Source organism: Gigantopelta aegis, chromosome 6, assembly GCF_016097555.1.
Source record: "Gigantopelta aegis isolate Gae_Host chromosome 6, Gae_host_genome, whole genome shotgun sequence".
In the NCBI taxonomy this organism is placed as follows: domain Eukaryota; kingdom Metazoa; phylum Mollusca; class Gastropoda; order Neomphalida; family Peltospiridae; genus Gigantopelta; species Gigantopelta aegis.
Genome location: NC_054704.1, coordinates 89,538,919 through 89,565,155, shown reverse-complemented (window position 1 = coordinate 89,565,155; position 26,237 = coordinate 89,538,919). Strand labels below are relative to the sequence as shown.

The window sequence follows — 26,237 nt, the reverse complement described above, 5'->3', positions numbered from 1 at the left end:
AACTGGGTTTTTTTTCTCTCCATCGGATGCCGGTGATCTGTTCCTGAGAAAGGAGTTTTTAACCTTTTCTCTAGATCGCCATGCCCTAGGTGACACTTCCTTCTCAACGTTCGAAATGTCAATTTTACATTCCTTCTGTCGAAAAGAGTTCAGCATTTCTCGGAATACCATTGATTACAGTTTGAACGGAAACTGACAGGTGTGCAGCACAAACTCCTCACCTCGGGTCAGTATCCGCTGGAAGTCCCACCCCCCTCCCACATCCTATCCCAGCAGGAAGTCAGTTACCCGCCTTCACACTATCTGATTATTGACATTACACGATGTGTCCATAATGATTAGCACGGTTCATTTTGATTGTAGATACCTAAAGGAGATTCAAGAAGGATATATCGTCCTGGGAAGTAGCTACTGACAAAACAAACGACATGTACAGTGATTCATGATAGCAGTCACGATCGTTTCTAAACTTCCCTCCGACTCTGCCTTTTGCAGAGATACGATTTTAATTGCAGTTGTTGTTAAGAGTTGCTCCCCTGCAAGTCTACTGTATGTTGACCGGCTATTGATCACCTTCATCTACAAGAACTGTAAACACATTAGTTTTAGGCATACTGTCACGGATTTAAGGACCTTATTTCTCTAAAAATGGATAATAACTAAAAATTACATTCATTGTTGGAAACCAAATCTAGCTATTGCATCACCTTAACTGAACCATGATGGAGTGAAATCCATATCAACCCTCTCGGCAATTTTAGTTTTTGAATTATGGACCATTGCCATAATTCAATTATTTTTACAAAATGTCATTAATAAATGGAGTATGGTAGTTATGAAGATGGATGAATAAAGTACATTTAGGGACAAATCGAATTATTTTTGTTCAGTGGTCTGTGTCAATATGCCTTTAAGTTTGTTCAGTGGTCTGTGTCAATATGCCTTTAAGTTTGTTCAGTGGTCTGTGTCAATATGCCTTTAAGTTTGTTCAGTGGTCTGTGTCAATATGCCTTTAAGTTTGTGTTATTTGACGACACCACTAGAGCACATTGATTAATAAATAATGGGATATGTGGGATTTTTCATTCTAATACCAGCTCCATACAGGAATGAGTGCACCGCTAGGCTTATTGGGAAGTGTAAGGATGCATCCACGGAGTCTTACCCACCTCACGGGTGCGATTATGGACGTGTCTTCCACGTGTAATAAAGAAACGTGGAGCACGGCCCCATTGAGAAGTCCCATACCGAAATGGAAATATTACGGTTTCATCATTCTGATTTAATCGTATCATCATTCATCTATGCTTGTGGTGTTTACAAACTGTGTTTCCCTTTGTGTTAAATGCTTAAATAATAACCACCGGCTGAAAACATTTGATAATCCTGATTCGTAGTCTGCTGCATTTCCTAATTAGTATCAAAGGCTCTTTTATATGCACTTCCCCCCACAGACAGGACATCACACGCCATGGCTTTTGATACACCAGTCGTTGGGTAATTGTTGAGACCTAGAAAACCCCAATGTGTCAGCCGAGAGGGTTCGATCCTACGACCAAAACACCGCAGACGAGCGCCTTACCAACTGATCAAAATGACAGTGAAGACCTTTGTCCTATTATCTTATTTTATTTCCATTCTTATATCAAATAAAGGTTCAAGCACGCTGGTTAGCTGTTAGTGAGGAAGAATAGAATATAATAGAATAGATGTGTAAGGACACCCCAGCACGAAAAATACATACTGGGGGTCAAACTATGGTAAATGCAAAAATAAAGTGATGAATCACATAAATATAAAATTGCAAATGTAAATTAAGACACAGAGAAAGAAGTCAACTTAACTGATCTTACACCATACAACTTATTTCCACTGTGAACTCATTTTTGAGCGGAACCGACACTGGGACACGAACCCAGTACCTACCAGCTTTAAAGCCGATAGTTTAACTGATCATACCACTCACTATTTCGAGGGCCTCGACTGTGGTGAGACTCATGTCCACGATGGACGTGTCCAGTAACAGCTGATTAGAATGATAAATTATTTACCTTGATGGTCTCCTCACCTCACACCACGTGGGCCTGCCACTCGTCGAAATTAATTACGTAGCCTAATTGTTTTTGTGTTGATCGCTTTGCCATCTCATCTCTCTCTCTCTCTCTCTCTCTCTCTCTCTCTCTCTCTCTCTCTCTCTCTCTCTCTCACCACACACACACTCTCTCATTATCTCTATCTCATTCTCTCTGTCTCTCTGTCTGTCTGTCTCTGTCTCTGTCTCTCTGTGTGTGTGTCTCACATACACACTCTCACATACACACTCCCTCATTCTCTCTCTCTCTCTCTCTCTCTCTCTCTCTCTCTCTCTCTCTCTCTCTCTCTCTCTCTCTCTCTCTCTCTCTCTCTCTATATATATATATATATATATATATATATATATCTGTATGTCGCTCTGTGTATGTATCTATCATATATAGATGGGGCGGAAGTTAGCTCCGTCGGTTGAATGCTCGCTTGGGGTGTTTCCGTCGCAGGATCGAACCACCTCGGTGGTCCATTCAACTGATCTCATTCCAACCAGTGCACCACAACTGGTCAAAGGCAGTGCTATATGCTTTCCTGTCTGTGGCAAAGTGCATATAAAAGATCCCTTGCTCTATTATTAAAAATGTAGCAGGTCTTCTCTGACGACTACGTGTCAGAATTACCACATGTTTGACATCCAATAGCCGATGATTAACTAATCAGTGTGCTCTAGTGGGGTCGTTAAACAAAAATCGTATACACACACTCTTACAAACGCACGCATGCACGCACACACGCACAGATACGCCCACCCGCTGACACCTTACACGTAAATTGTTCTACCAGTTAGATGGAATATTAAGACGTGGGCTTGTGTGACACGACGTCTAATGATGTATCGCTGAAACGACGTGCACAAGACAATTAGAAGACTCGGTCGGCGAATACTAATCACAAGTTGATGGCCCGAGGTCGGCCAGGATTGCTCCTGTCACATTTCTCACATCGGGAGGAAGTGGGCTGAGGCAGATTGCGGTTAGTAGTCGAGGTAAGGGGGTGGGTTGAGGGGTCCACTTTCATTAACAGGTGCCAGATTGATAGTAAGAATTAATGATTAGATTAGAGCAGTTTGCCATCATTTCGGTCCATAAAACGGAACAAAGAAAGGGTTTTAAGGTTGAATCTTTTGCAAATTTAAGACGAGAGACGTATGTGAACTTGTTGAGATATTAAACTGTTATAGTCAGGTCAAATAATGGAATACATTTTGAAAAGAAAAACCCTTTCAAAAAGCGGTAGATATAATAATATATAATTTTCATTGTCAAACTTCATATATCCATCTATGCCTTACAATATCGAATCCAAGGTGTTTTGGTATGTGCCAACTTCAAACGTTCACTGAATAACAAAGGATGGAGTGTCTCTTGAATTCTACTCTGGGATCACCGCGGTTACCTACTCCCTCTACCGTTAATCTTCAACCATGTCCCCTAAATCACGAAAAGTTCAAATTCAGCATATCACATGAAAGCAGCCTAATCTGCCTCCTACCCCATTGCCCCTGTTCTTTGAATTCGATCTTATTTCTACCCAATCTGGCAGCTCCACCTCCAGGTTATTGATACAGCGCTCTTCTTTAGTGCACTGGATCATGGGATCCAGTACCACTGATGGACACGTTCCCCCGTCCTGACCAGTGTGGAAAAGTGCATATAAAACATTACGACGGTAGGAGGCAATGGCGGGTTTCCCCTCCCTCTACATACTCTCTCTGTCTCTCGTTCTTTTTTCTCTCTCTATATATATCTGCCTCTCCCCTCTCCCCATCTCTCGCCCCCCCCCCTCTCTCTCTCTCTCTCTCTCTCTCTCTCTCTCTCTCTCTCTCTCTCTCTCTCTCTCTCTCTCTCTCTCTCTCTCTCTCTCTCTCCGATACAACCTAAACCATAACGAAAACTCAAGGATATGTCATCTGATATACACTGAAATCAATATTAAAATCGTGACTGAAAGTTCAGGTTTCCGCGCTCAAAGTAGGCCGTGTACGAAGATGACTCGGGTCGGGAAGGTAACTAAGGCTGTTTTAGAACACTACCGCAAACACGGGACAAAAGCAGCATTGTGTCGTCCGTAGGCGTCCAATCGATAACAAACAGACACATGTATAATATATTAGAAGGATTTCATTTACGCAATGTTTGCATTAGTAAAGTATAAATTATACACAGCCAAGGAACATGATTTATTCCCTTTGGATGATGGATGATGGCTGATTGGTTTTTGCCAATACTGATTTCTTGACATTTCCATTGATGGGTCCAGAGGGATCCCAAGGGTACTGACCTCCCTTTCAGCCGACAACACAAAAGCCCACATATAAACTTACATACCTTTAGTCTGAAGTGCAAAATGTCATTTATTTTCCTTGCCATTAAAATATCTGATATAAAAGCTTGATGACAAGGGCGTTGAATTAAATAATAATAAAAACCCCAGAAGACCAACAACAAAAAACCCAAAAACAACCCCGAGCGATTCTCTCTGTCTCCCAACACACCTCACCCTCACCCGCCATTTCAGATGTTCCCCTTCCTTGTTCCGTCAGTAGCACGCGACACTAAGTTTTGTCAGGTATTTAATTCCACATTAAAGCCGCACACCCTAGTTCCATCAAGAAAAAATAAATTATAATTTGGTTAATCTACAAACCTGTAACACACTTAGATCACGTTTTTATCAAATGGAGTGAAAAACAGGTTTTATATCGATAAATACCATGGGAATCCCCATGTCCCAATTGCTTGAAATAATTTTGAAAGTTAGTATTCTGATGTCACCGGTAGATGTCGCTCGAAGCACAACAATGCCTACGTCACGACAAATTTCATAGAGTGCGCACAGACTTGGGGTGCGTTCTTTTCACCTCTCCTGGACATGTTCCAACTGTTCTGTCCTGGTTGTATCCCCTCTCCAGATATCGTAAGACTTAACAAAATTATTGGTTTTAAGGGTTTGTAACGTTTTGTATTGAGACACTTACTTGCCTGAACTTTATTGTTACTGAAAATGTTCACGAACTGTGAAGAAAAATCTCACAAATGAACAACAACAAATCGGATGTTGATTGCGCGAAGAACCGTGCACGAGAAAACAAACCGAACCAAAATGATAACGGTCACGTGGTATACCAACGTCTGTGACATTGAAATGGAAATATCCCGTCTAAAAATAGATTAGACCTTGTCTGCTCAACGGGTTTTTCTCAAACATGCGTGCGTTTTTAAGAAATAAGAAAAATACATTTTGTGGTATTACAAAAACCAGGATTACCAGGATTACCAAAAAACACTTCAGGTGAATGGAAATGTATATTCTAAATAATAAACGGTAAGTAAAGTGAAATGTTATTTGTGAAAAAATGGGTTTAATAGCGAAAAACAACGCCGTAATGGTTAACAACTAGCCGTAACTAGGGTGTGTCCCTTTAACGTAACACGTGCGAAGAATTAGACAAACACGAAAAATACGTTTAGGGTGACAACTCATCTGGTTTGCAACAGCTTAGAGTAAACCTTTTCTTTTCATTTCAATTTATTTTTCATGCTTATATCCAATTAAGGTTCAATCACGCTGTCCTGAGCACACACCTCAGGTATCTGGGCTGTGTGTCCAGGACAGTTGGTTAGTTGTTAGAGAGAGAGAGAAGAGGGTGTAGTGATCTTACACCTACCCGGTGAGTCGTTAAAACTCGCTCTGGATAGGAGTCGGTACGGCTGCGAACTCTGTGCCTACTAGCCTTATGTCCGATGGCTTAACCACAACACCACCGTGGTCGGTTAGAATAAACCAAAACGATTAATTTACTATAGTCCGTCCCATCCTCCTACAAAAGTAATTTTTTGGTGAATAATTTTAGTTTGGTTTGACGTAAGAAGAAAAGTAAAAGTGTTTCAGAAATAACATACCCCCCACCAACTATTTTTATGTGTAATTTAGAAAACAATCGTCTCAGAAATAAATAACTAGTAGAAAATTCTACAGTATGACAAAAAGGCGTTCCCTGTGGGAAGGACTAAATGGATGTAGTTTTAAGTTTACATTAATGATATGTAATTCACTGAACACCTGTTTAAATTTATACCCGTCTCAGCCATGTGGACGTTTTGATAGATTTATTACAAATAGCCTATACGTGAGTGTAACCAACTTGATAATCTAGAGAGAAAAATATCTAAAACTGTATGCAGAACAGCTGTTAAGACCATGTAAATAACATAACGTGAAAGAGGCAATAGTTTCACCCACCACCCCCATCCACCAGAAGAAAAAGAGGCTTGATTTTGTTTAACGACACCACTAGAGCACATTGATTTATTAATCATCGGCTATTGGATGTCAAACATTTGGTAATTGTGACATATAGAGAGGAAACCCGCCAATTTTGTCCATTAGTAGAAAGGGGTCATTTATATGCACCACCCCACAAACAGGATAGCACCCCATACACCAGGGCCCCGTGCCACGAAGCGATCTTAGCCCTAAGATCAACTTAAGTGCATAGGGTAGCTATGCGCCTAAGGTAATCTTAGCCCTAAGATCAACTTAAGTGCATAGGGTAGCTATGCGCCTAAGGTAATCTTAGGGCCAAGCTACCGAAAGCATGGACACTGGATTGGAAAAAGTCAGGCAAACTGACAACCAAGTGTCGCCTGTTTGCACTCACAGTTTAAAATAAAATAAGCACTTTAGCCGTGGATCGCTGGCTCAGGTGCTTCGATCGAGGTATGTGCTGATCTGTCTGTGCGTATAAAAGATTTCTTGTACTACTAATGGAAAAATGTAGCGGGTTTCCTCTGAAGATTACTTGGCAGAATTGGCTTTAGAACCAATAGCAGATGATTAATTAATCAATGTGCTCTAGTGGTGTCGCTAAACAAAACAAACTCTAAACTATATTACACACACACACACACACACAGAGAGAGAGAGAGAGAGAGAGAGAGAGAGAGAGAGAGAGAGAGAGAGAGAGAGAGACGCACACGCACGCACAAACAGACACACACACAGAGACACACACACATACAGAGACAGACACACACACAGACACGCACACAGACAGACACACACACACACACACACACACACACACACACTCAAACCCTTAAATTCAATTTAATTGTAGCAAGGTTCAAACCAATGGAAAACATTGATGGAAGACTACTAGTTAAAATTATCACATAATTAATTACTCAATATACTCCAGTGGTGTCGTTAAACAAACCAAACGCGGACCCGCATTGTAGAGCTTCACAACAATCACCATTGTCTACAATTAATTGAATATTCAGAGGCCCTTTGAAAACTCGTGGTTTTGCCGTCACTAACTTATTTGTGAACAATAATATTAGCAGACGTATTGTTAGCATTGAAATCGTACACGTTTACAGCCGCCGTTGAATCTTTATTTACGACCACCATTCCATTAGTGTACCGGCCTCGGTGGCGTCGTGGTTAGGCCATCGGTCTACATGCTGGTAGGTACTGGGTTCGGATCCCAGTCGAGGCATGGAATTTTTAATCCAGATACCGACTCCAAACCCTGAGTGAGTGCTCTGCAAGGCTGAATGGGTAGGTGTAAACCACTTGCACCGACCAGTGATCCATAACTGGTTCAACAAAGGCCATGGTTTGTGCTATCCTGTCTGTGGGAAGCGCAAATAAAAGATCCCTTGCTGCCTGTCGTAAAAGAGTAGCCTATGTGGCGACAGCGGGTTTCCTGTAAAAAAATCTGTGTGGTCCTTAACCATATGTCTGACGCCATATAACCGTAAATAAAATGTGTTGAGTGCGTCGTTAAATAAAACACTTCTTTCTTTTTCTTTCCATTAGTGCTTTCTGTAAGTTATGGATGTTATCATTACATCTAGACAGTCCTGTCTCATGTGACATGATTGCAAGAACAAGCTCGCCATAACTGCTGTTATATTTGAGACATACGTAGTTCGAAGAGCACAATAAGCTAAAACTGCCACGGAACCGCCCACTGGCGAAGTCAGAGGCCGAATCCGTGGTAGGCGTGCCTGAACCTTTTTGGATAGGGGCACGTAAATAGGGTTTCCATTCCAATAAGCTAAAAACAATGTACCAAAAGACCAGGATTTTACATTTGGGGTGGGGGCAACTATGTATGTATGTATGTATGTATGTATATATGTATGTATGTATGTATGTATTATTTTATCAAATTTAATACAATAAAAAAAAGAAAAAACGTTTGATGGGAGGCATGGACAACGTGCCCCCCCCCCCCCCCCCCCCTCGCTACGCCACGAAAAACCCATACGTCCTTGATTGATAGTAGTTTTTGATATATTAGATTTTGCATGTGTAAAATAAAATGATCTATACATTCTTATACTTTTATCTGGTCCACGGATGAAGAAGGTGCATAAAACACAATCAAAATTACCATTGCGATTTCGTAAATATAAAATGTGTGTAAGTTAAAGATAAGTTTACATTATCGTTCTATCAGTTTGTTTTAACTTTTATCAACAACATTACTACTACCGCCATCACTACCTAAAACGTCTATCACCGTACGAGCAGTACTAGCATCCATTAACAGCACCATCACCATTAACACCGTCAGAAATACAGAAATAAATGTTTTATTTAACGACGCACTCAACACATTATATACAGAATAGCCGGTCACTGTATTAAGATATCGGCTTTATCCTGCGAAGGTTAGAACAGCGAACGCCGCGAGGCTGTGTCGAGCGGTATTCGCCATTCGACCTGAGCAGGATAAAGCCGATATCTTAATACAACAATCAGTTATTTTATTTATCCTAAATTCCACACAAAACAAAAAATGAATGAAATGAACCATTTTATTCCACAACTTTACACTTTTTCAGGGTCATTTACGTACACACGTTGAAATTATTTTTTATTAAAAAATTGTCTTAAAATCGGTTCATTAAAATCAAAACAATCAAATGGAAATAAAATAATAAGTAACTTTAAACAATATAACATTCCTTGGCTAATCGTAACTAGTGTAAAAGTAGTTGCGTCCTAAAAAAGCGAAATGTGTGGTGTTTGACTGAAAATATATAAATGTATCTAGTCATCATATCTTGACGGCAGATATAGTGATTGCTGGATGAATTACGGTTATATGACAGGACCGCTGCCATACAGATGTCGCCATGGCGTACGTTGTATGTGGCGAGCGGATAAAAGGTGAAGTGTTTTTCTTGGAACAATTTCAATATTTAAAGACCAGAGAAAGGGAGGAAGGAAATGTTTTATTTAATGACACACTCAACACATTTTATTTACAGTTATATGGCGTCGGACATATGGTTAAGGACCATACAGATATTGAGGGAGAAAACACGCTGTCGCCACTTCATGGGCTACTCTTTTTTTCAATTAGCAGCAAGGGATATTTTATGTGCACCATCCCATAGACAGTATAGCACATACCACGGCCTTTGATGTACCAGTCGTGATGCACTGGCTGGAGCGAGAAATAGCCCAATGGGCCCACCGACGGGGATCGATCCCAAACCGACCGCGCATCAAACGCGCGCTTTACCACTGGTCTACGTCTGACCCTTAAAGGCCAGAGAGACTGAATCACCCCTGACATTCTCCGACATCATAATATGGCCTCTTGGGTACCACCCTCCACCACTTCATCGGTGACTGGCACTCTTGGGTATGTCGACAAACAGATCAAACGCGTGTCTTCTGCCTACAACATATAACCCACGGCCTCAGCGCACTGTCTTGCGCACATTCATAATCAACTAACATCTCTTGGCAATGAAATCAGACAAAAGACTTTGAAGAACTTGTCTGTTGTATGTGATTACACATCCGGCCATCTTTTTATGACAGAATGTTCTTCTTAGACGATTAACGGAAGCTGCAGTTGTCTGCCCACACCATCTGAACGCACCGGAAATTATTATGTCAACAATTCGGTTGCAGTTCTCGCTCGGCGAAAGTTTACAAACAATGGTAAGTAATGAAGCCAGGAATTGTTCTCAGATAGAAAGCATGACAAGTGAATCCATAGAAATCAAAAGCTAAGACGAATAAAAATAGAAAATAACAGGATATAAAACCGGATGTTCATGACCGCAGAACCGGTCACGTGGCAACGCAGAGGCGTCCAGGGAAGTAAAATGTAAACCGGTGCCTTCCTTGTCAGATGCGAAGCTCTGATTGGCTGAGAAGCGTATCAGTCCAAACGAGAACGAGGTCTGTTGGATTAGATGTTTCTATCAACGTATAAACCATCCGGTGCATGAATGGACGACCATCATGAAAGCCGTGCACTACAACAGCTTGTTCTGAATGTGCACGTTAAACCCTATGACCTGACCTGACCTGACCTGATGGGCGACCAGACTGGCCTCGGCAGTGTCGTGGTTAAGCCATCGGACATAAGGCTGGTAGGTACAGGGTTCGCACCCCGATACTTGGACTTGGAACTATTTTAACGTGCCCATATACCCCTATGGTTTCAGGCACGTCCATCACAGGTCCGGTCTCTGGCATGGGCAGAATCAGCCCGATACCCAGAGCGAGTTTACGCGACTCAATGGGTAGGTGTAAGACCACTACACCGTCTTCTCTCTCACTAATCACCAACAAATAACCCACTGTTCTGAGCAGACAGCCCAGATAGTTGAGAGGTGTGTGCCCATGACAGCGTGCTTAAACCATAATTAAATATAAGCACGAAAATAAGTAGAACTGAATGAATGTATGAATGAATGGGCGACAGTGAATAGGGTGGGTGACGGTAGCTGATTAGTATTAATGCTTCCTTGGGCGTTGGCAATCTGTCTGGTAGGGATGTTAGGGATGACTACACCCCCGCCACCTTACCTGGCAACCTTCTCCCACGCATTTCGATGGCCCGTATAACTTTCTGGGTTAAAAATATTGACGAATTAGTAAATACAAATAATAATGTCTAAAGAGTCAGTTAAAAATTAAAAAAGCGTTGATTCAAAATATATAGATTCTACGTATTATAGCCTAACAATGTCTTCTGGAACGAAACATCTTAATTATAACTATCCCTCCTTTTTACAAGTAAATTCAAATGTGTAATTAATGGGTCATCGGACACTTCCGGCTGCAAGAACGCACCTACAGCTGAAGGCAACCGAGATACACTTAGAACCACGACTGTTGGACGTCGGCTACCTGCTGCAGGTCTGCATGCTAGTCCCTAAGCCTAACGCAAACCCTATCCCTCACCCTATCCTTGTATATCTATTGTTTTCCAGAATACATCCAATTATACAGAATCAATGAAATGTGTTTAGTCAGTGGCGGATTCAGAAAATCCATTTAGGGGGAGCCCCAATGACATAAGCGAAATGCCAAGGGAACTTTGGAGGAGGTTTGGAGGGGATCGTAAAAAAATTAATATATAATAAAATTATTTAGGGGGCCCGGACCCCTGCACCCCCCTCCCCCATAGATCCGCTTCTGCTAGTATAATTTCTTCTGGTATCCTTTTTTACAATTTCAAATCTTCAGTGAAATTACATATTATAGTTTGAAGAACATCATTGTTGAAATGGCGGGGGCGGGGATATTTCGGAACTTGCGTGTGCGTGTGCGTATGCGTGTGCGTGTGTTCATCAGTGTGGTGCAAAGTCGGTCATGGTATATCGTGCGCAATTCGTGTATGTCAAACAATAAGCTGTGTTTTGAAAAATTGTACAGACATATTGATGTTATTGCTCAACTATGACATTTCCGAGAGTGATACAACAAAGCAAACCAACGTTCGTTTAGTTGAAGGGTAATTAAATATGTTTTGCACCTGACATTTTCAAATTGCTGTTGGGCTAATTTGACATTTGACAAATTAAGTCGATACAGCCGTGCCATGATATTTAATATCTAGCGAAACGATGGTGGAGAGATGGAGAGCGGATTATGTCAATTTAATAACGTCTCTCCAGTAATTACACTGATGACAAACGTCCTGTAAACAAGTATCAGCATTCGCCATCAACGCCACGCGAACGCATTCGCAAACTCGCAAATGATTATGTTAATACTAAATGTGTGATGATTATATTCCTGTTTTAAAATCTAATTAATAAACGTATACCATCACTTGTCTTTTAGGGGCGCCATCTAGATCCGCCGGTAGAGCGCTCTCCTGAGGTGTTAGTATCACAGAACCGAACACATAAGCGTACGAGACAGGGGGACTGCGGAGGAGTGGGGGGTGGGGCAAATTCGGGTATAAACAATAGAGAAATTCGGGCAAAATGAGCTGGCCTGAACACTTTTCACCATATATTTTCATTATTCTACCTAAAATATTAGTTTAGTAGTAACCAATGTAAAAATGCTTGGCGATTTGTTTGCAACCCTATATAGCTGTTTGGCAGTAATGCTAATATGAATAAACGTTGTAATCCATATTCGGGCACTTTTGTTTAATTCGAGCAAAATTCAGCCTGCCCACCTACAAAAATGGGAGCCCGTACGCCTATGATCGAACCAACTCATTGAACCCATTCTCTGTTTGTTTGTTTTTTCTCTTCTCATTCTAACAAATGCAGGTATATTAAAGACCGTGGTATGTGCTGTCTTGTCTGTGGGTAAGTGCATATAAAATATCCCTTGCTGCTAATAGAAAAATGTAGCGGGTTTCCTCTAAGTCTTCAAGTCAAAAATTACCAAAATTGTGACATCCAAATAAATCAATGTGCTGTAGTGGTGTCGTTAAACAACAAACTTTAACATCAGCTTTTTTAAGTGAGCGGGATGTAACACAATTATAAAACTGTCTGAAATACGATTGGCTCGGAAAACACCGTAAGTTTTTTCTTTTTCTTCAACTTCAACCAGATCCCCATCACTGGTAAATTAATCACAGTGGCATGTGCTGTCCTGTCTATGAAAAAGTCGGGTCTTGGTCATGCACTCAGCTGTCTGTCCACGACAGATGTTAGTACGTTAGTGGCAGACAGAAGACTCAAAGGCGTGGTATGTGTTTTCCTGTCTGTGGAAAAGCGCATACTGTCTCGGCAGTAGAATGTTAAGGCGACGCCAAACGATACGAGTACCTTGTGCAACAACAGCCACGGAAACTGTCGATTATGTGAAGACAACATACGATTTCACTTACTTTTTTCCAGCGGTTTTTAACGTGGCGCGGTCGAAGTTATCAAAAAACCCGCTGCTGTTAATAACCACGTAATCGATTTTTTGATGGACCCTTTTTCTGCGTTCCGCGCCTCACCGCGCCAAAAATTACGCATATGGAAAAGTTAAAGTTGTTTTATTTAACGACACCACTAAAGCACATTGATTAATCAATCATCGGCTATTGGGTGTCAAACATTTGGTAATTTTGACATATCGTCTTAGAAAGGAAAACGGCTATATTTTTTTCGTTTGATTGAAAACATATTTTATTGAATATAATATATATATATATATATATGCACACACACACACACACAAAGATTAGACACAAGTTATCCACTTTACGAGGCCGTCTCCTAATTACAAATATTAAATTGTACAATAACGGTGACTGTAATTTTCAATCAATCTGTCAGTCAGTCAGTCAATCAATCAATCAATCAATCAATCAATCAATCATTAAATCAATCAAAATAAACGTGGGTGAAAAACGATTAAGTAAACTGAAAGGACAGAAAAGGAAAAAAATAGAAGTAATGGATGGTTTAACAGTATACATTATTAATATTTTGTCTTCTGAGACAACCCACCTGGTAAATAATAACAATATAATAGTCAAAGTAACAAAACAAAACACAAACAAACAAACACTTTATTACTTGATGAAGAAAATATCTGTCAGACATAGATATACCAGTCGTGGTGCAGTTGCTGGGACGAGAAATAACCCATACATGTGGAAAACAGCCGTCATACACCGACATAGACGTGGTTTAAAATGTGTCCATGTGTCGAGGTATCGTTAACAACATGACTTTCCTTTTCATATATAACTTAACAGACTTTCATATTCGCTGAACTCTGTCCAGCTGCGCTTGTGATGTTTCTCCAAATGGACAAACTATTTTGACATTTGAGTAATATTTTAAAAGCATGCGGGGAATAACTCCGATTGCATTTATAACGGGCAATAGAGCTCGTATGGCAGTAATAAAATCATTACCGGCAGAATAAATGCGACAATTAACAAGAGGCATATTGAAATTAATCATGTTATTGCTCTGTCAAATATTGTACTAGGGTGAGTTCAGTCAACCGCTTTTTGCTAACGTCCGCTAGCCTGGTTTATGTGCTCCACGGTAAACCAAATGGCCACGTCGGGAACCAATCAAATAGTTCGTGAACGTTAGTGAAACGTTCGCTGGCTGAACGTATGCCTGATGTCGTTTTGTTCTGATCTTGGAGTACTTCATGTACAGTAATGGATGGACTACTAAAGGTTGCCGTACACCATTATTAATTCCCAGTGGTAATGAGGTCAATATTTTTAATAAACTCGGTATAATAAGTGTATCAATCCAATCAGACAGTACACACATAAACAACTGTTTTTAAAAAAAAAGAGTTAAAATTGTGTTTTGTTTAACGACACCACTATAGCACATTCATTTATCATCGGCAACTGGATGTCAAACATTTAGTAATTCTGACACATAGTTCTCACAGAAAACCCTCTGTCACAGACACTGCATCACATACCATGGTCTTTATTATCTTGCATTAGTAAATGACGTTATAATAAAGTGAGGTAAGATTGTGAGTTTATTAAAACCGTAGTTATGTTTGTATTTTGCATTAGTAAATGGTGTTATAATATGGTATGGTGAGAATGTGAGTTTATTAAATATGTAGTTGTGTTTGTATTTTGTATTAGTAAATGATGTTATAATATGGCGAGGTGAGAATGTGAGTTTATTAAATATGTAGTTGTGTTTGTATTTTGCATTAGTAAATGATGTTATAATATGGTGAGGTGAGACTGTGAGTTTATTAAATATATAATTGTGTTTGTATTTTGCATTAGTAAATGAGGTTATAATATGATGAGGTGAGACTGTGAGTTTATTAAATATATAGTTGTGTTTGTATTTTGTATTAGTAAATGATGTTATAATATGGTGAGGTGAACTTTAAGCAAAAAAAAATTCTCACCGATAAATCCATTTTACAAGCTTAACATTTAACAGCTGCTAACAATATTGTAACCAGATATTTTGCCAAGTTATCAGTTTTTTTTCTCTTTCGATACTGAAGATGAGCAGGGTACAGTATCTACTTTGAACGTCTTGTTTGATCATATCGATCTGTTCTTCTAGAAGTAGGTCGATTGCTCGCGAAGGTGAGACCCATTTTCAAAAATCTCAATATGTTTTATTACTTGGTAATCGTACGGCAGAAATGAGTATCGATTTGTGTTGTGAACATTACACACTTGAATAACACGAGGACTGGAATCAGCTTTCTGGTAGAAAGGCGACCATCACTCAATCAATGGATTCCATTGTAAGTAATGGCCTAATGGTCATAAAATGGCGTTACGAACGACAACAGTTTTTGACCCTTCGAACTGTTCGTCACGTTCGAGTGCTTTAGAAGATCGTTATATGTATCAACAAACCAACAGAAATTGAATATTTTTTAATTCGCTAAATCTTAAAAAACAACTAATTCAGATAGCAAATTGCACCTTTTAAAAAAACAAAAACCCACACGAAGTACTGTGAAATCACATGTTTTCGTGGTGGTCTAATTTTTGTGTAATATGTTCAGTCAACGATTTTAATAATACAACGAAAATATATTACATGTATACATATAATCTAAATGATACTACCTTTTTCATCCACGAATTTAAGTACGCAAACAAGGATGTTACAATAACCTTTTGAGCACTTGCATATTGAGAGAAAAAGGGCATGCCCAAAACCCGGTATAGTGGAGGTGAAAATAGACCCCTCCCTCATTCCTTCACAAAAAACTGTGTTCCGTACCATAATATATGGTCATCATCTATTCGAAAAATGATCACACGTAGTTGTGGGGCACTGGTTGGGACGAGGGGGAAATTAAATCAGAGAGTACGTCCACCGAGGGTATTCGATCCTTCGACTCAAGCACCTCAGGCTGGGTAGTGGGCTCAAGGTAAGTAAAATATGTTTGACGTGTGCCTTATGGTGCATGGTGAAAATTGACCTCTTTTTTTTGGACCTTTCTGTCTAGATAGAAAATAATCATGGTTTGCATAAATTCTGTAACACGCCGCAGATTACCGTACATCGCCGCAGACCACATCCAGATGTCGTGTTCCGTAACGTCTGCGTCTGTTTGACACTATGTTTCGATAACAAATATCGTTGGTCTGCGACGGTCTGAATTTTGTACATATTTTATAGGAACCAAATTTAAACGTACCCTAATTCTCTTTTTACTGTTTCCTTTTCTTATCTTAGGCTAGACATGGAAAGACAAGGTTTTATTTCCTTATTAAGACACGGATTGGAAGGGGATACTACATTTTCCTATGCCTTGTGAAGATTCTCAGTTCTACAGACAGCAATGTTTGTGATTATCATTCTATTAAGCATTTAAATATAACGGAAACTCTTTTATTTGAGAGACTCATTTGTACATAATGTGGGCGTTAAGTGGTTTGTTATTTCATTTTATCTATATGTCTTTACAAGAAGATTAACATTGTTGACCTAGATACCTAATGGATAAGCATTTTTGCCAAGTTTACACTTAATCCGGCTATAAATAATCCATGTATTCATGGGTTCTGAAACGGCAAAACAAGTCTTACTGTCAATCAATGTCGGTGTTTAATCACCCGTTATTAGGTATCAAGCAAACAGTATAATTAAATCTCTACCAATATTGTTAATATCATCATCATCATCATCATCATCATCATCATCATCACCATCATCATTATTTCTGAGTTATATAGCTGTTTACGGTTACGGATAAGATGTCTTTTATCAGCATTTTTCTAATAGGATCGGCGTTTCATATGCCGGTTGTGGAGCACTAGGGGCAAACCGAAACTCAATACCTGTTATCTGTACCATCGTTAATATTAAAAAAACCTAGTAACAAAAACAAGCAAATAAACGTTGAAACAAACGAAAACATAAACAAGAACTTTGATTATCAAAATTTAACGATTTTATATCAACCTGTACAAAAAGAAAGACAAAAAAAACCCCACAAAAACCCCCCAGAAAAAGACCCAACAACACAAAAATCTTGCTCATAAAAGAAAGGAATGTGCGGTTCAATGACATTTCAACACACTGCTTCACCAAGCAGTATTAAGGTAATTTTCACTTAATTTGGACACGGGTCCTCCGAGGGACGTCGACCCTGAGATGTGACGAGGAGCTGGGTGGACAGACAGAGACGGACTAAGTGTGACAACTCCCACACACGTAATGGACCAGACTCAGGTGGCGCAGGGTTGATCATTAACCCACTTTATTGTTTCTCTGACCGCGACTCCATTATCGCATCTTCGTAAAGCGAGCTGCCTTGCCGCTGGTGAAAATGATACTTCTGATGTCAATTTAATAGATAGCACGACATACGAGGCTTTTACTACAGGCAAGGGAAATATGGGAATAAATAGTATATGGGAATAAATAGGGGGGGGGGGGGGGTGCATATAGTCTTTTAATTAAAACTTGCCTTACTAAGTATTTCTTTTTAATAGTTCCCTATCTAAGCAGTGTTATGCATCTAATATATCAAATATGTTAAGTGTTAGGCCAATTTCGTCTGTGGAAAGTGTATTTATTACACATCCATTCCAGTGACACTGTGTGATAATTAAGATGTCGCACAGCAACATATGTTGGAGATCGATTTAAAGATATTTGATTATACTGACGTCTGAGCCGAACGTTCCACTGAAATTAACACTACCTATAATATGCAAGTCAAAAGTGCAAGCGCGAGAGCCGTAAACAGGTAATGGTTAGAAAAGACGATGAATTTTCTTTTAAATTTAAATCTGGCTTTTTTTTTTAGGGTATGTAAGAAATATAGATCCAACAAATTCATCTCACTAGTTGCTTTTGTAAATACGTATCCCATTCGTTTACAATTGTTAGATGTGGTTTGAAAGAATTCGTTTTAAAATAAATATCTAGTATTAGTACAAAATTATAATACAACTGTATTCTTATTGGTCAAAATCCAGTCACATAACCTTCCGTAAAATAGTGATATTGCCCTCAATCTGTTCTGCCGGTCCGATCAAAAATAGTATTGCCCTCGATTGGAGATTTAACCAATGAAAACAAAGAAGAGAAACAAAATCCAGCCAATAAATGAGTACGTTACGTAATGCAACGTCAACTGCTAATTTTAATGTAAACAACAACAAAGCACTTTGCCGTCCATCAGCAAAAATATAACAACATCAGTCTTACTAAGGTTAAATCTGCACATCCCACAAAGACAAGGTCAGTAGTGGTCAACGTATGTTGGCAATATCTTGCAGATTTAGAAACGTACGTAATAATTATATCAAGGTGGATGGATGTGGCACTTCCTTGATTCTATGTTACAAATAAATAATACAATTGGAAGTAATTAGGAACTGTTCAGTATAAATGTGTTCAGATTTATCACCATCCATCCATCCATTCATACCAACCTACCTATCTACTCCCCACGAACAAACAGACGTACACACGTGTTAGTATTTTTAAATAGTTCTAAATTACAGTGTGTAACATGAATACACACGTTGTATGGTGTTTACCAATGTTGTCCTCCGGCCATGTAATATCTGAAATATGCTCGCGCATTTCACGGTTTCCAAGGACGCTAAACTGGGGTTGCTAGCGACCCACCAGATCGATTCGGTTCGATCCTGTGGCGCCTTCACACGGTGAGGATAGAATCTGAACTGAAGCAAATTCGCCTTTGTTACAGCTATTGGTTGTTGTTGGGGGTTTTTTGGGTTTTTTTTTTTATTATCTAAAACTAATATGCTTTACCGACAATAAGAAATTTTACTTGGAAATAACAGTCAAACTAAAAATGATACTATTTGTTTTTATTAGTTGTTTTCAAGTGAACAACCATTTTCAAATGAACGGCTGCTTGCAGATGAACAACCATTTTCAAGTGAACAGCGATTTGCAAGTGAACTGCGATTTACTTGTAAATAGCTATTTGCAAGTGAACAGCGATTTGCAGCTGAACAGAAATTTGCAAGTGAACAGCGATTTGCAAGTGAACTGCGATCTACAAGTGAACAGCGATTTACAGATTAACAGCGATTTGCAGGTGAACAACAGTTACAGCGTGAATTATGTGCATATTAAACGATGCACATATCTGCAGAATGCCGTCTACAATTCATAGCATAAACAACCCAAAAATAATATGGTATGATGGTATACGTTGACATAGACGTACGGGCTCCCATTATTATAGGAGAGCAGGCTGGCTTTTGCTCGACTTAAGCGAAAATGCCCGAATCTGAGTAACAACATTTATTCATATCATTATTACTGCCAAACAACTAGATAGGGTTGCAAACGAATCACTACGCATTTTTAAATGGATTGCAACTAATTTTAAGGGTAGAATGATAAAAAGGTCTCAGGTTAGCACATTTTGCCCGAATATCTGTATAATGTTTGCCCGAATTTGACGATCTGCTCTAGCACGAGGGGACAGTTTCATACTCTTATGTATGTTTAGTTAAGATAAACTGCATCACAGATAACTGTAAGTTTAAGTCAGATAATCCCTCCCATGTTGAATATCTCCGACATGAACGTCTGTACGTTTCATACTCTTATGTATGTTTAGTTAAGATAAACTGCATCAAAGACAATTAAGTTTTAAGTCAGATAATCCCTCCCATGTTGAATATCTCCGACATGAACGTCTGTACGTTAACCATATAATAATTATACTATGGAACCTGAACATTTGGGGATATTTTGACCTAAAAGGCAACTGGCAAAATGCGAATGGTCTCACAAAACATTATTGTTTATGAGCTACAGTAAAAGGTTATATGCTATATACCCTTAACAACAACAACAACAACGACAATACAAAAATGAGGAATAAAATGAAGCCTTACCTCCATCTTTACATTTAGTCGAGTTATCTTCGAATTAGACCGAGCGGTTTACTGATAGGCGGCCATTTTGGTGTAGAGATGGCCGAGTTGTCGTCATAGGTGTGTTAACATTCCCTTGCATTTGGACAGCACCGCACCTAAAGTCCAGCTCTACACAGCCTCCCGCGCGCACCATTTTCATCACACAGCACTAATACGGCTATTTGGAATGGTATTGCTTTCACTACATTGATTTTGCAAGATCTGGCCGTATCGATATTTACCGCAAATGCTCACAGAAGAACAATTACAGCGCTCTCTCCACCAGCAATCTTGTCCCCATACAATCAGAAAGCTTTCGTGCATACCAATTCCGCATTCTCTGTGAGTTACAGCCCTGGTAATTTTTTCACTATCCCATTAGTACGTCATGGAATGTATAAACATACTCGGACTACTCACACTCAATTCACGTGTGTATATATTATGTGTGTGTGTGTGTATGTGTGTGTTCACTGCAGCAATGTAAAGGTCACGGAAATATCGATGGAATAAGTCTATAATGTATGATTCTGGCAGAGGCCTGGGGAGCTCGTTTACTTTCCGAAATGTCATGCCAGCGATGGATGTCCACTCACAACGGGCTTTACAATTGCTATGTTGACACCCAACGGCTGTCGGTACGAAATATTGCGTTATGGAATTTATGTTCGGCGATGTCCGGTTTTCGTGGAATGGAGGTGAGAAGTGCGTGCACTGCGGTCGTTATCTCGATGGTAAACTGGAATAAAGCTTCTACATACTGAAACAGCACCAGTCGTCGGTCGGTTACAGTCGACACAACTGAATAAATGTCTTTCGCATTATCCCCAGTAGTGGCGCAGACCGGATGATATTAGTGAGTAATGGAACTAGATATGAATAAAGAAAATGGAGTGTGTTTTACTGATGTTTCTTTTTCTGTCTCTAGACACGGCCATTTTTGAGGGTGAAAGGGGAAAGTTTAGACAATCCCAAGTCAGGTGAATAAACTATACATATTCATGAATACGTTTAGAGCTGGTTTAAGATTGGAACTGACGAAAGCACGGTTTTTTTTTATGATCATCAATTAACTAAAAAGCCGGCACATTTCATCACAGAAAACACTTATTTATTTATCCCCGTCAATGGACCCATTGAGCTATTTCTCGTTCCAGCCAGTGCACCATGACTGGTACATTAAAGGCCGTGGTATGTGCTATCCTGTCTATGGGATGGTGCATATAAAAGATCACTTGCTGCTAATGGAAAAGAGTAGCCCATGAAGTGGCGACAGCGGGTTTCTCTCTCAACATCTGTGTGATCATTAACCACATGTCTGACGCCATATAACCGTAAATAAAATATGTTGAGTGCGTCGTTAAATAAAACATTTTTTTTTCTTTCTTTCAAATGCAGGGTCATTTGGTGGGTTCTCAAACAAGTTACTCTTACAGCCTGGACTATTCCTAATAAAACTGCAGTTGCAATTATAATGGCAAAGCTTGTTATTATGTTCAATGCAGTTGAATCTTCCGCTATATCCCACCCCTGTTTCACAGAGATCCACCCCACCCCTGTTTCAATGAGCTCCATCCCACCCCTGTTGCAGTGAGCTACACCCCGCCCCTGTTTCACTGAGCTACACCCCGCCCCTGTTTCACTGAGCTACACCCCGCCCCTGTTTCACTGAGCTACACCCCGCCCCTGTTGCAGTGAGCTACACCCCGCCCCTGTTGCAGTGAGCTACACCCCGCCCCTGTTTCACTGAGCTACACCCAGCCCCTGTTTCACTGAGCTACACCCCGCCCCTGTTTCACTGAGCTACACCTCGCCCCTGTTTCACTGAGCTACACCCCGCCCCTGTTGCAGTGAGCTACACCCCGCCCCTTTTTAGTTGATTACATTCCGCCCCTGTTTCAGTGAGCTCCATCCCACCCCTGTTTCACTGAGCACCACCCCGCCCCAGTTTTAGTGAGTTACACCCCGCGCGTTTTAATGTCCTACACCCCGCCCGTTTCCGTATTACTGTGACCGTTTTTAGGTCGAGTTGTAGTTTGCCCATTTATTCTCGTGTTACGGAAACCAAAACTAAACATGATCGCATTATTACACGTGAACAGCTGATTGAACACAGAACTACAATAACATGGGGGGGGGGGGGGCACGCACAATAATATACTGGTATTTTCCAGCTAGACAAAAATTAATGAACGAACGAACGAACGAACGAACGATTGAATGAATGCATGAATGAATGAATGAATGTTTAACGACACCCTAGCACGTAAAATACATCGACTATTAGGTGTCAAACTATGGTAAATGGAAAAATTATAGACAAAAAAGGAGGCATTTTAAAGATCAACAAGGACAATTTTTCGTAATTCGTTGGGGGTAGGGGTGGAAGTGTGAGGCTCCCCGGAATAAATACGACTCTGACAGTATTTTTATGGAATGACAATCCATGCCAAACACATGTCTGAACCCATGCCGAAAGCAGACGTCACAGGATCTAAAGGGGATAGACGCAGTACAGTACAATGCCGTCATACTTTCTTTTAATATTTAGGGCCGGTGTAAAAGGAACGCAGGACCGTGGGAACCGAGGTCCATAGGACCTCGGTTCCTAGGAAGAATAGTCCTATCGGACCTTCATAGCTTAGGAACCATAGTCCTACCCGGATTTTCATCATACCTGGTTTATTTTTAAGTTGTTTTTATGCTAGGACTTGTATTCCTACCGGACTTAAATTCCTCCTACAGCAGTTACAGAAATACTAGTCCGGCAAATTAGATGTACGTTTATTATACTCTGCAATTTGCACGAGCTGCCAGAAAGACACGAGAAAAAAAGTGAGTTTTGGCAGCCTTCCCTCGTAGTGTGATTGGTAAGTGTATGAGTCACTTAAGATTATTGTGTGTTCAAATATCTATGTCAAAAGTTTCACAAAAAAAAAAAAAGTTAAATAAGAGAGGCGCCCTTAAGTTAATTAAATAAACCAGAAAGGAAACTGTTTTTCCTTTTGTTTACATTTATAATATATTTTTTATGTGTACGACCGGACTTAAATTTTGATTGTCCAGGAATACAAGTCCGGCCCGGACTTGATATCCTGGCAGCCAGACCAGTATTCCTGTCACGGGGATCCTATAATACCCGTAACTGAATGAAACACGATTGTCCAAATATCTCTCCTAACTGTATATCTATTAGATCTCTCTGTATCGAGCAGTATTTACCCGAGTGGCTCGTCTAGGTATGATCAGAGATACAATCTTATATAAAGTATATATTATTATAGCACGTTTAGTTCACTAGAAAACACAACAAAAACACAATACTCTTTGGAATCTGTATTAACCTACGCTGACAAATGTACTGCCGTAGTAGTTAATTAACAACAACAAATAATAACAACCCAGAACTGATCACTTAATTAGTTAATCTCTAGGTGTCTAGTTTACACAATATGCTAATCACTTCACCGTGACACAACACCCACACGTGTGATAATTGAGAAACGCTGCCAGGAGAACTTAATTAATAAGGGAATTACAATTCTATTCCTAACTGGTTAATTTTTAATTAACCCTTACTACTCGTTCAATAACGTGTGATAATTGAGAAACGCTTCCAGGAGAACTTAATTAATAAAGGAATTCCAACTCTATTCCTAACTGGTTAATTTTTAATTAACCCTAACTACTCATTCAATACCCTTGTAATACAGACTTAATACTGGTACCTATCACAATAAAGACAATAACCTACAGTTTACCTAGGCCCTCTAGGATGACTGGTTAAGCTTTTTATAATTATTTAGGACAGTGAGCCTACAGATTACTGCGTCAGATGACCGGCAGCACCGTCTAAATAATATTGGTATAATACAGTATTAAAATATTTAAAGTCACATCAATCACATCAAGGTTATACAACAGAGCAGAAATGATATTTACCAAGTCCAAACGGACGAACGTTCCCTGGAAGCCTTCCTATGTTTCTCCTCGATATATCTAAAATCCTAGCTATTTATTCAAAACTCTCAGAGACAGCGAATATCGCCTGGGGGCACAAGGCGGTACCTCACGTATCATCTCAATTTCCACAGCGACCAAGACGGCATATCTTTCTCCTAGATCGCCAAGTCGCCAAATCACGGTTGTAAAAACCGCACTCGCGGAGGTATTACGTAACTACTGGCCACATGGCTCCGCACCTTAGCTGGGTGTGTATTAGAAGTACAGCTCGACGACCGTCGCGCAAAGGTATCACGTAACAAGTTGCCCACCTGGGCTAAGTGCATTTGGAACTGCACACGGCCTTCTAAAACAATTAATATCGCCACAGGCGAAAAGAAATTAAGAGCATGTACCGTCACAATTCCTAAGGAGCGTAAGTCCTAGGACTTGCGTTCCTAGGTATATTAGACCTAGGACCTGCATTCTTAGGAGATTAAGTCCGTTTACACTGAGATTTAGCTTAGTCGGATAAGTGCTCCCTTGAGGTGCACGCGTCGCAGGATCGAACCACATCGGTGTATCCATTCAACTGGATGGGATTGTTTTCCCGTTCCAACCAATGCATGCACCACAGCTGGACAAAGGCCGTGATAAATGCTTTCCTGTATATGAGAAAGTGCATATAAAAGATCCCTTGCTGCATTAGAAAAAAATGTAGCGGGTATCCTCTGATGACTATCGTCCTGGGGTGTCGTTAAACATCCATTCATTCATTCATTCATTCATTCATTCATTCATTCATTCATTCATTCCTCTGATGACTAAGTGCTAGATATACCAATGTTTGACATTCAATAGCCGATGATAAATTAATCAATGTGCTCTAGTGTTGTCGTTAAACAAAACAAACTTTAACTTTTTATAATAAGTCGCTTGTAAATATATAGTTTTAAACATCATAATACATTTGTGGTTTAAAATATAATAACAATTTATCTGTCTAAAAGTTAAACAAAAACCAAACAAAAACACCACCCACAATGTCCAAAAATAGATTTTCTTATCTTATTCTTAGGTTTGTTATTCTTAGGTTTTTTTTATAAAACTATCTTTTATCCATGTAATGTTTGTTAACCCATCAACACTGGTTTAATAAACTTCAGTTTAGTTACACAACCTTTATGCACATGGGCCTTACTGGACACACAAAACCTGCGTAGATGACGCAAGGAATAAAATGTCACTGGAACCACAGGGCGGGTCGTAGCCCAGTGATAAAGCGTTCGCTTGATGCGCTGCCGGTCTGGGGTCGATCCCCGTCTGTGGACCCATTGGGATGTTTCTCGTTGCAGCCAGTGCTCCACAACTGGTGTAACAAAGGCTGTGGTATGTACTATCCTGCCTGTGGGATGGTTCATATAAAAGATCCCTTGCTGCTAATCGAAAAGAGTAGCCCATGAAGTGGCGACGGCGGGTTTCCTCTCTCAATATCTGTGTGGTCCTTAACCATATGGCTAACGCCATATAACCGTAAATAAAATGTGCTGAGTGCGTCGTTAAATAAAACATTTCCTTCCTTTCTGGAACCACAGAACATGTGATACCGCTCGTTTGTTGTTGTTATATTGCTGTCAAGTGATGTTACTTTCTGTTATGTTCATATGTATGTTATACTGTTTTGTCATGTTATGTAATGTCATATTTTGTTATATTATGCTATATTTTATTATGTTTTGTTATATTGTTATGTTTTTTTTCTTGTATCATCTGAACGATAAAACCACAATCCGTTATCAAGACCGCATCTTTGTACGATGCAGAGTCGAATGGGCATTAGGCAAAATAGGGATTGCTTCCACGAATCTCTATCTAGTGCCTCATTTATAGGAGGACAGCCACTCCTGAGGAGATCCTTTACTGGAAAATACATGTTGTGGACAGCCACAAAGAAGACTGCCATTCACAGTTTACTAATTTCTGTCATGTTTTGTTATGTTATATTGTTATGTTAAATGATGTTTTATTTTAGGTCATGTTTTACTATGTTTTGCTATGTTATATTGTTAAATGATGTTTTATTTTATGCCAT

At 39.8% G+C, this 26,237-nt stretch overlaps 1 protein-coding gene across 1 annotated transcript in view; it reads right to left on the bottom strand.

Annotated features, from left to right (window-relative positions):
• Positions 1–20,885, bottom strand: part of LOC121375827 (GTP-binding protein Di-Ras2-like) — a 59,689-nt gene extending 38,804 nt beyond the window's left edge. The window contains exon 1 of the mRNA XM_041503489.1: positions 20,183–20,885. Coding sequence (XP_041359423.1) covers positions 20,183–20,188 — 6 coding nt within the window. The 5' untranslated portion in view covers positions 20,189–20,885. The remainder of the gene's footprint in view (positions 1–20,182) is intronic.
• Between the last annotated feature and the right edge of the window lie 5,352 nt (positions 20,886–26,237).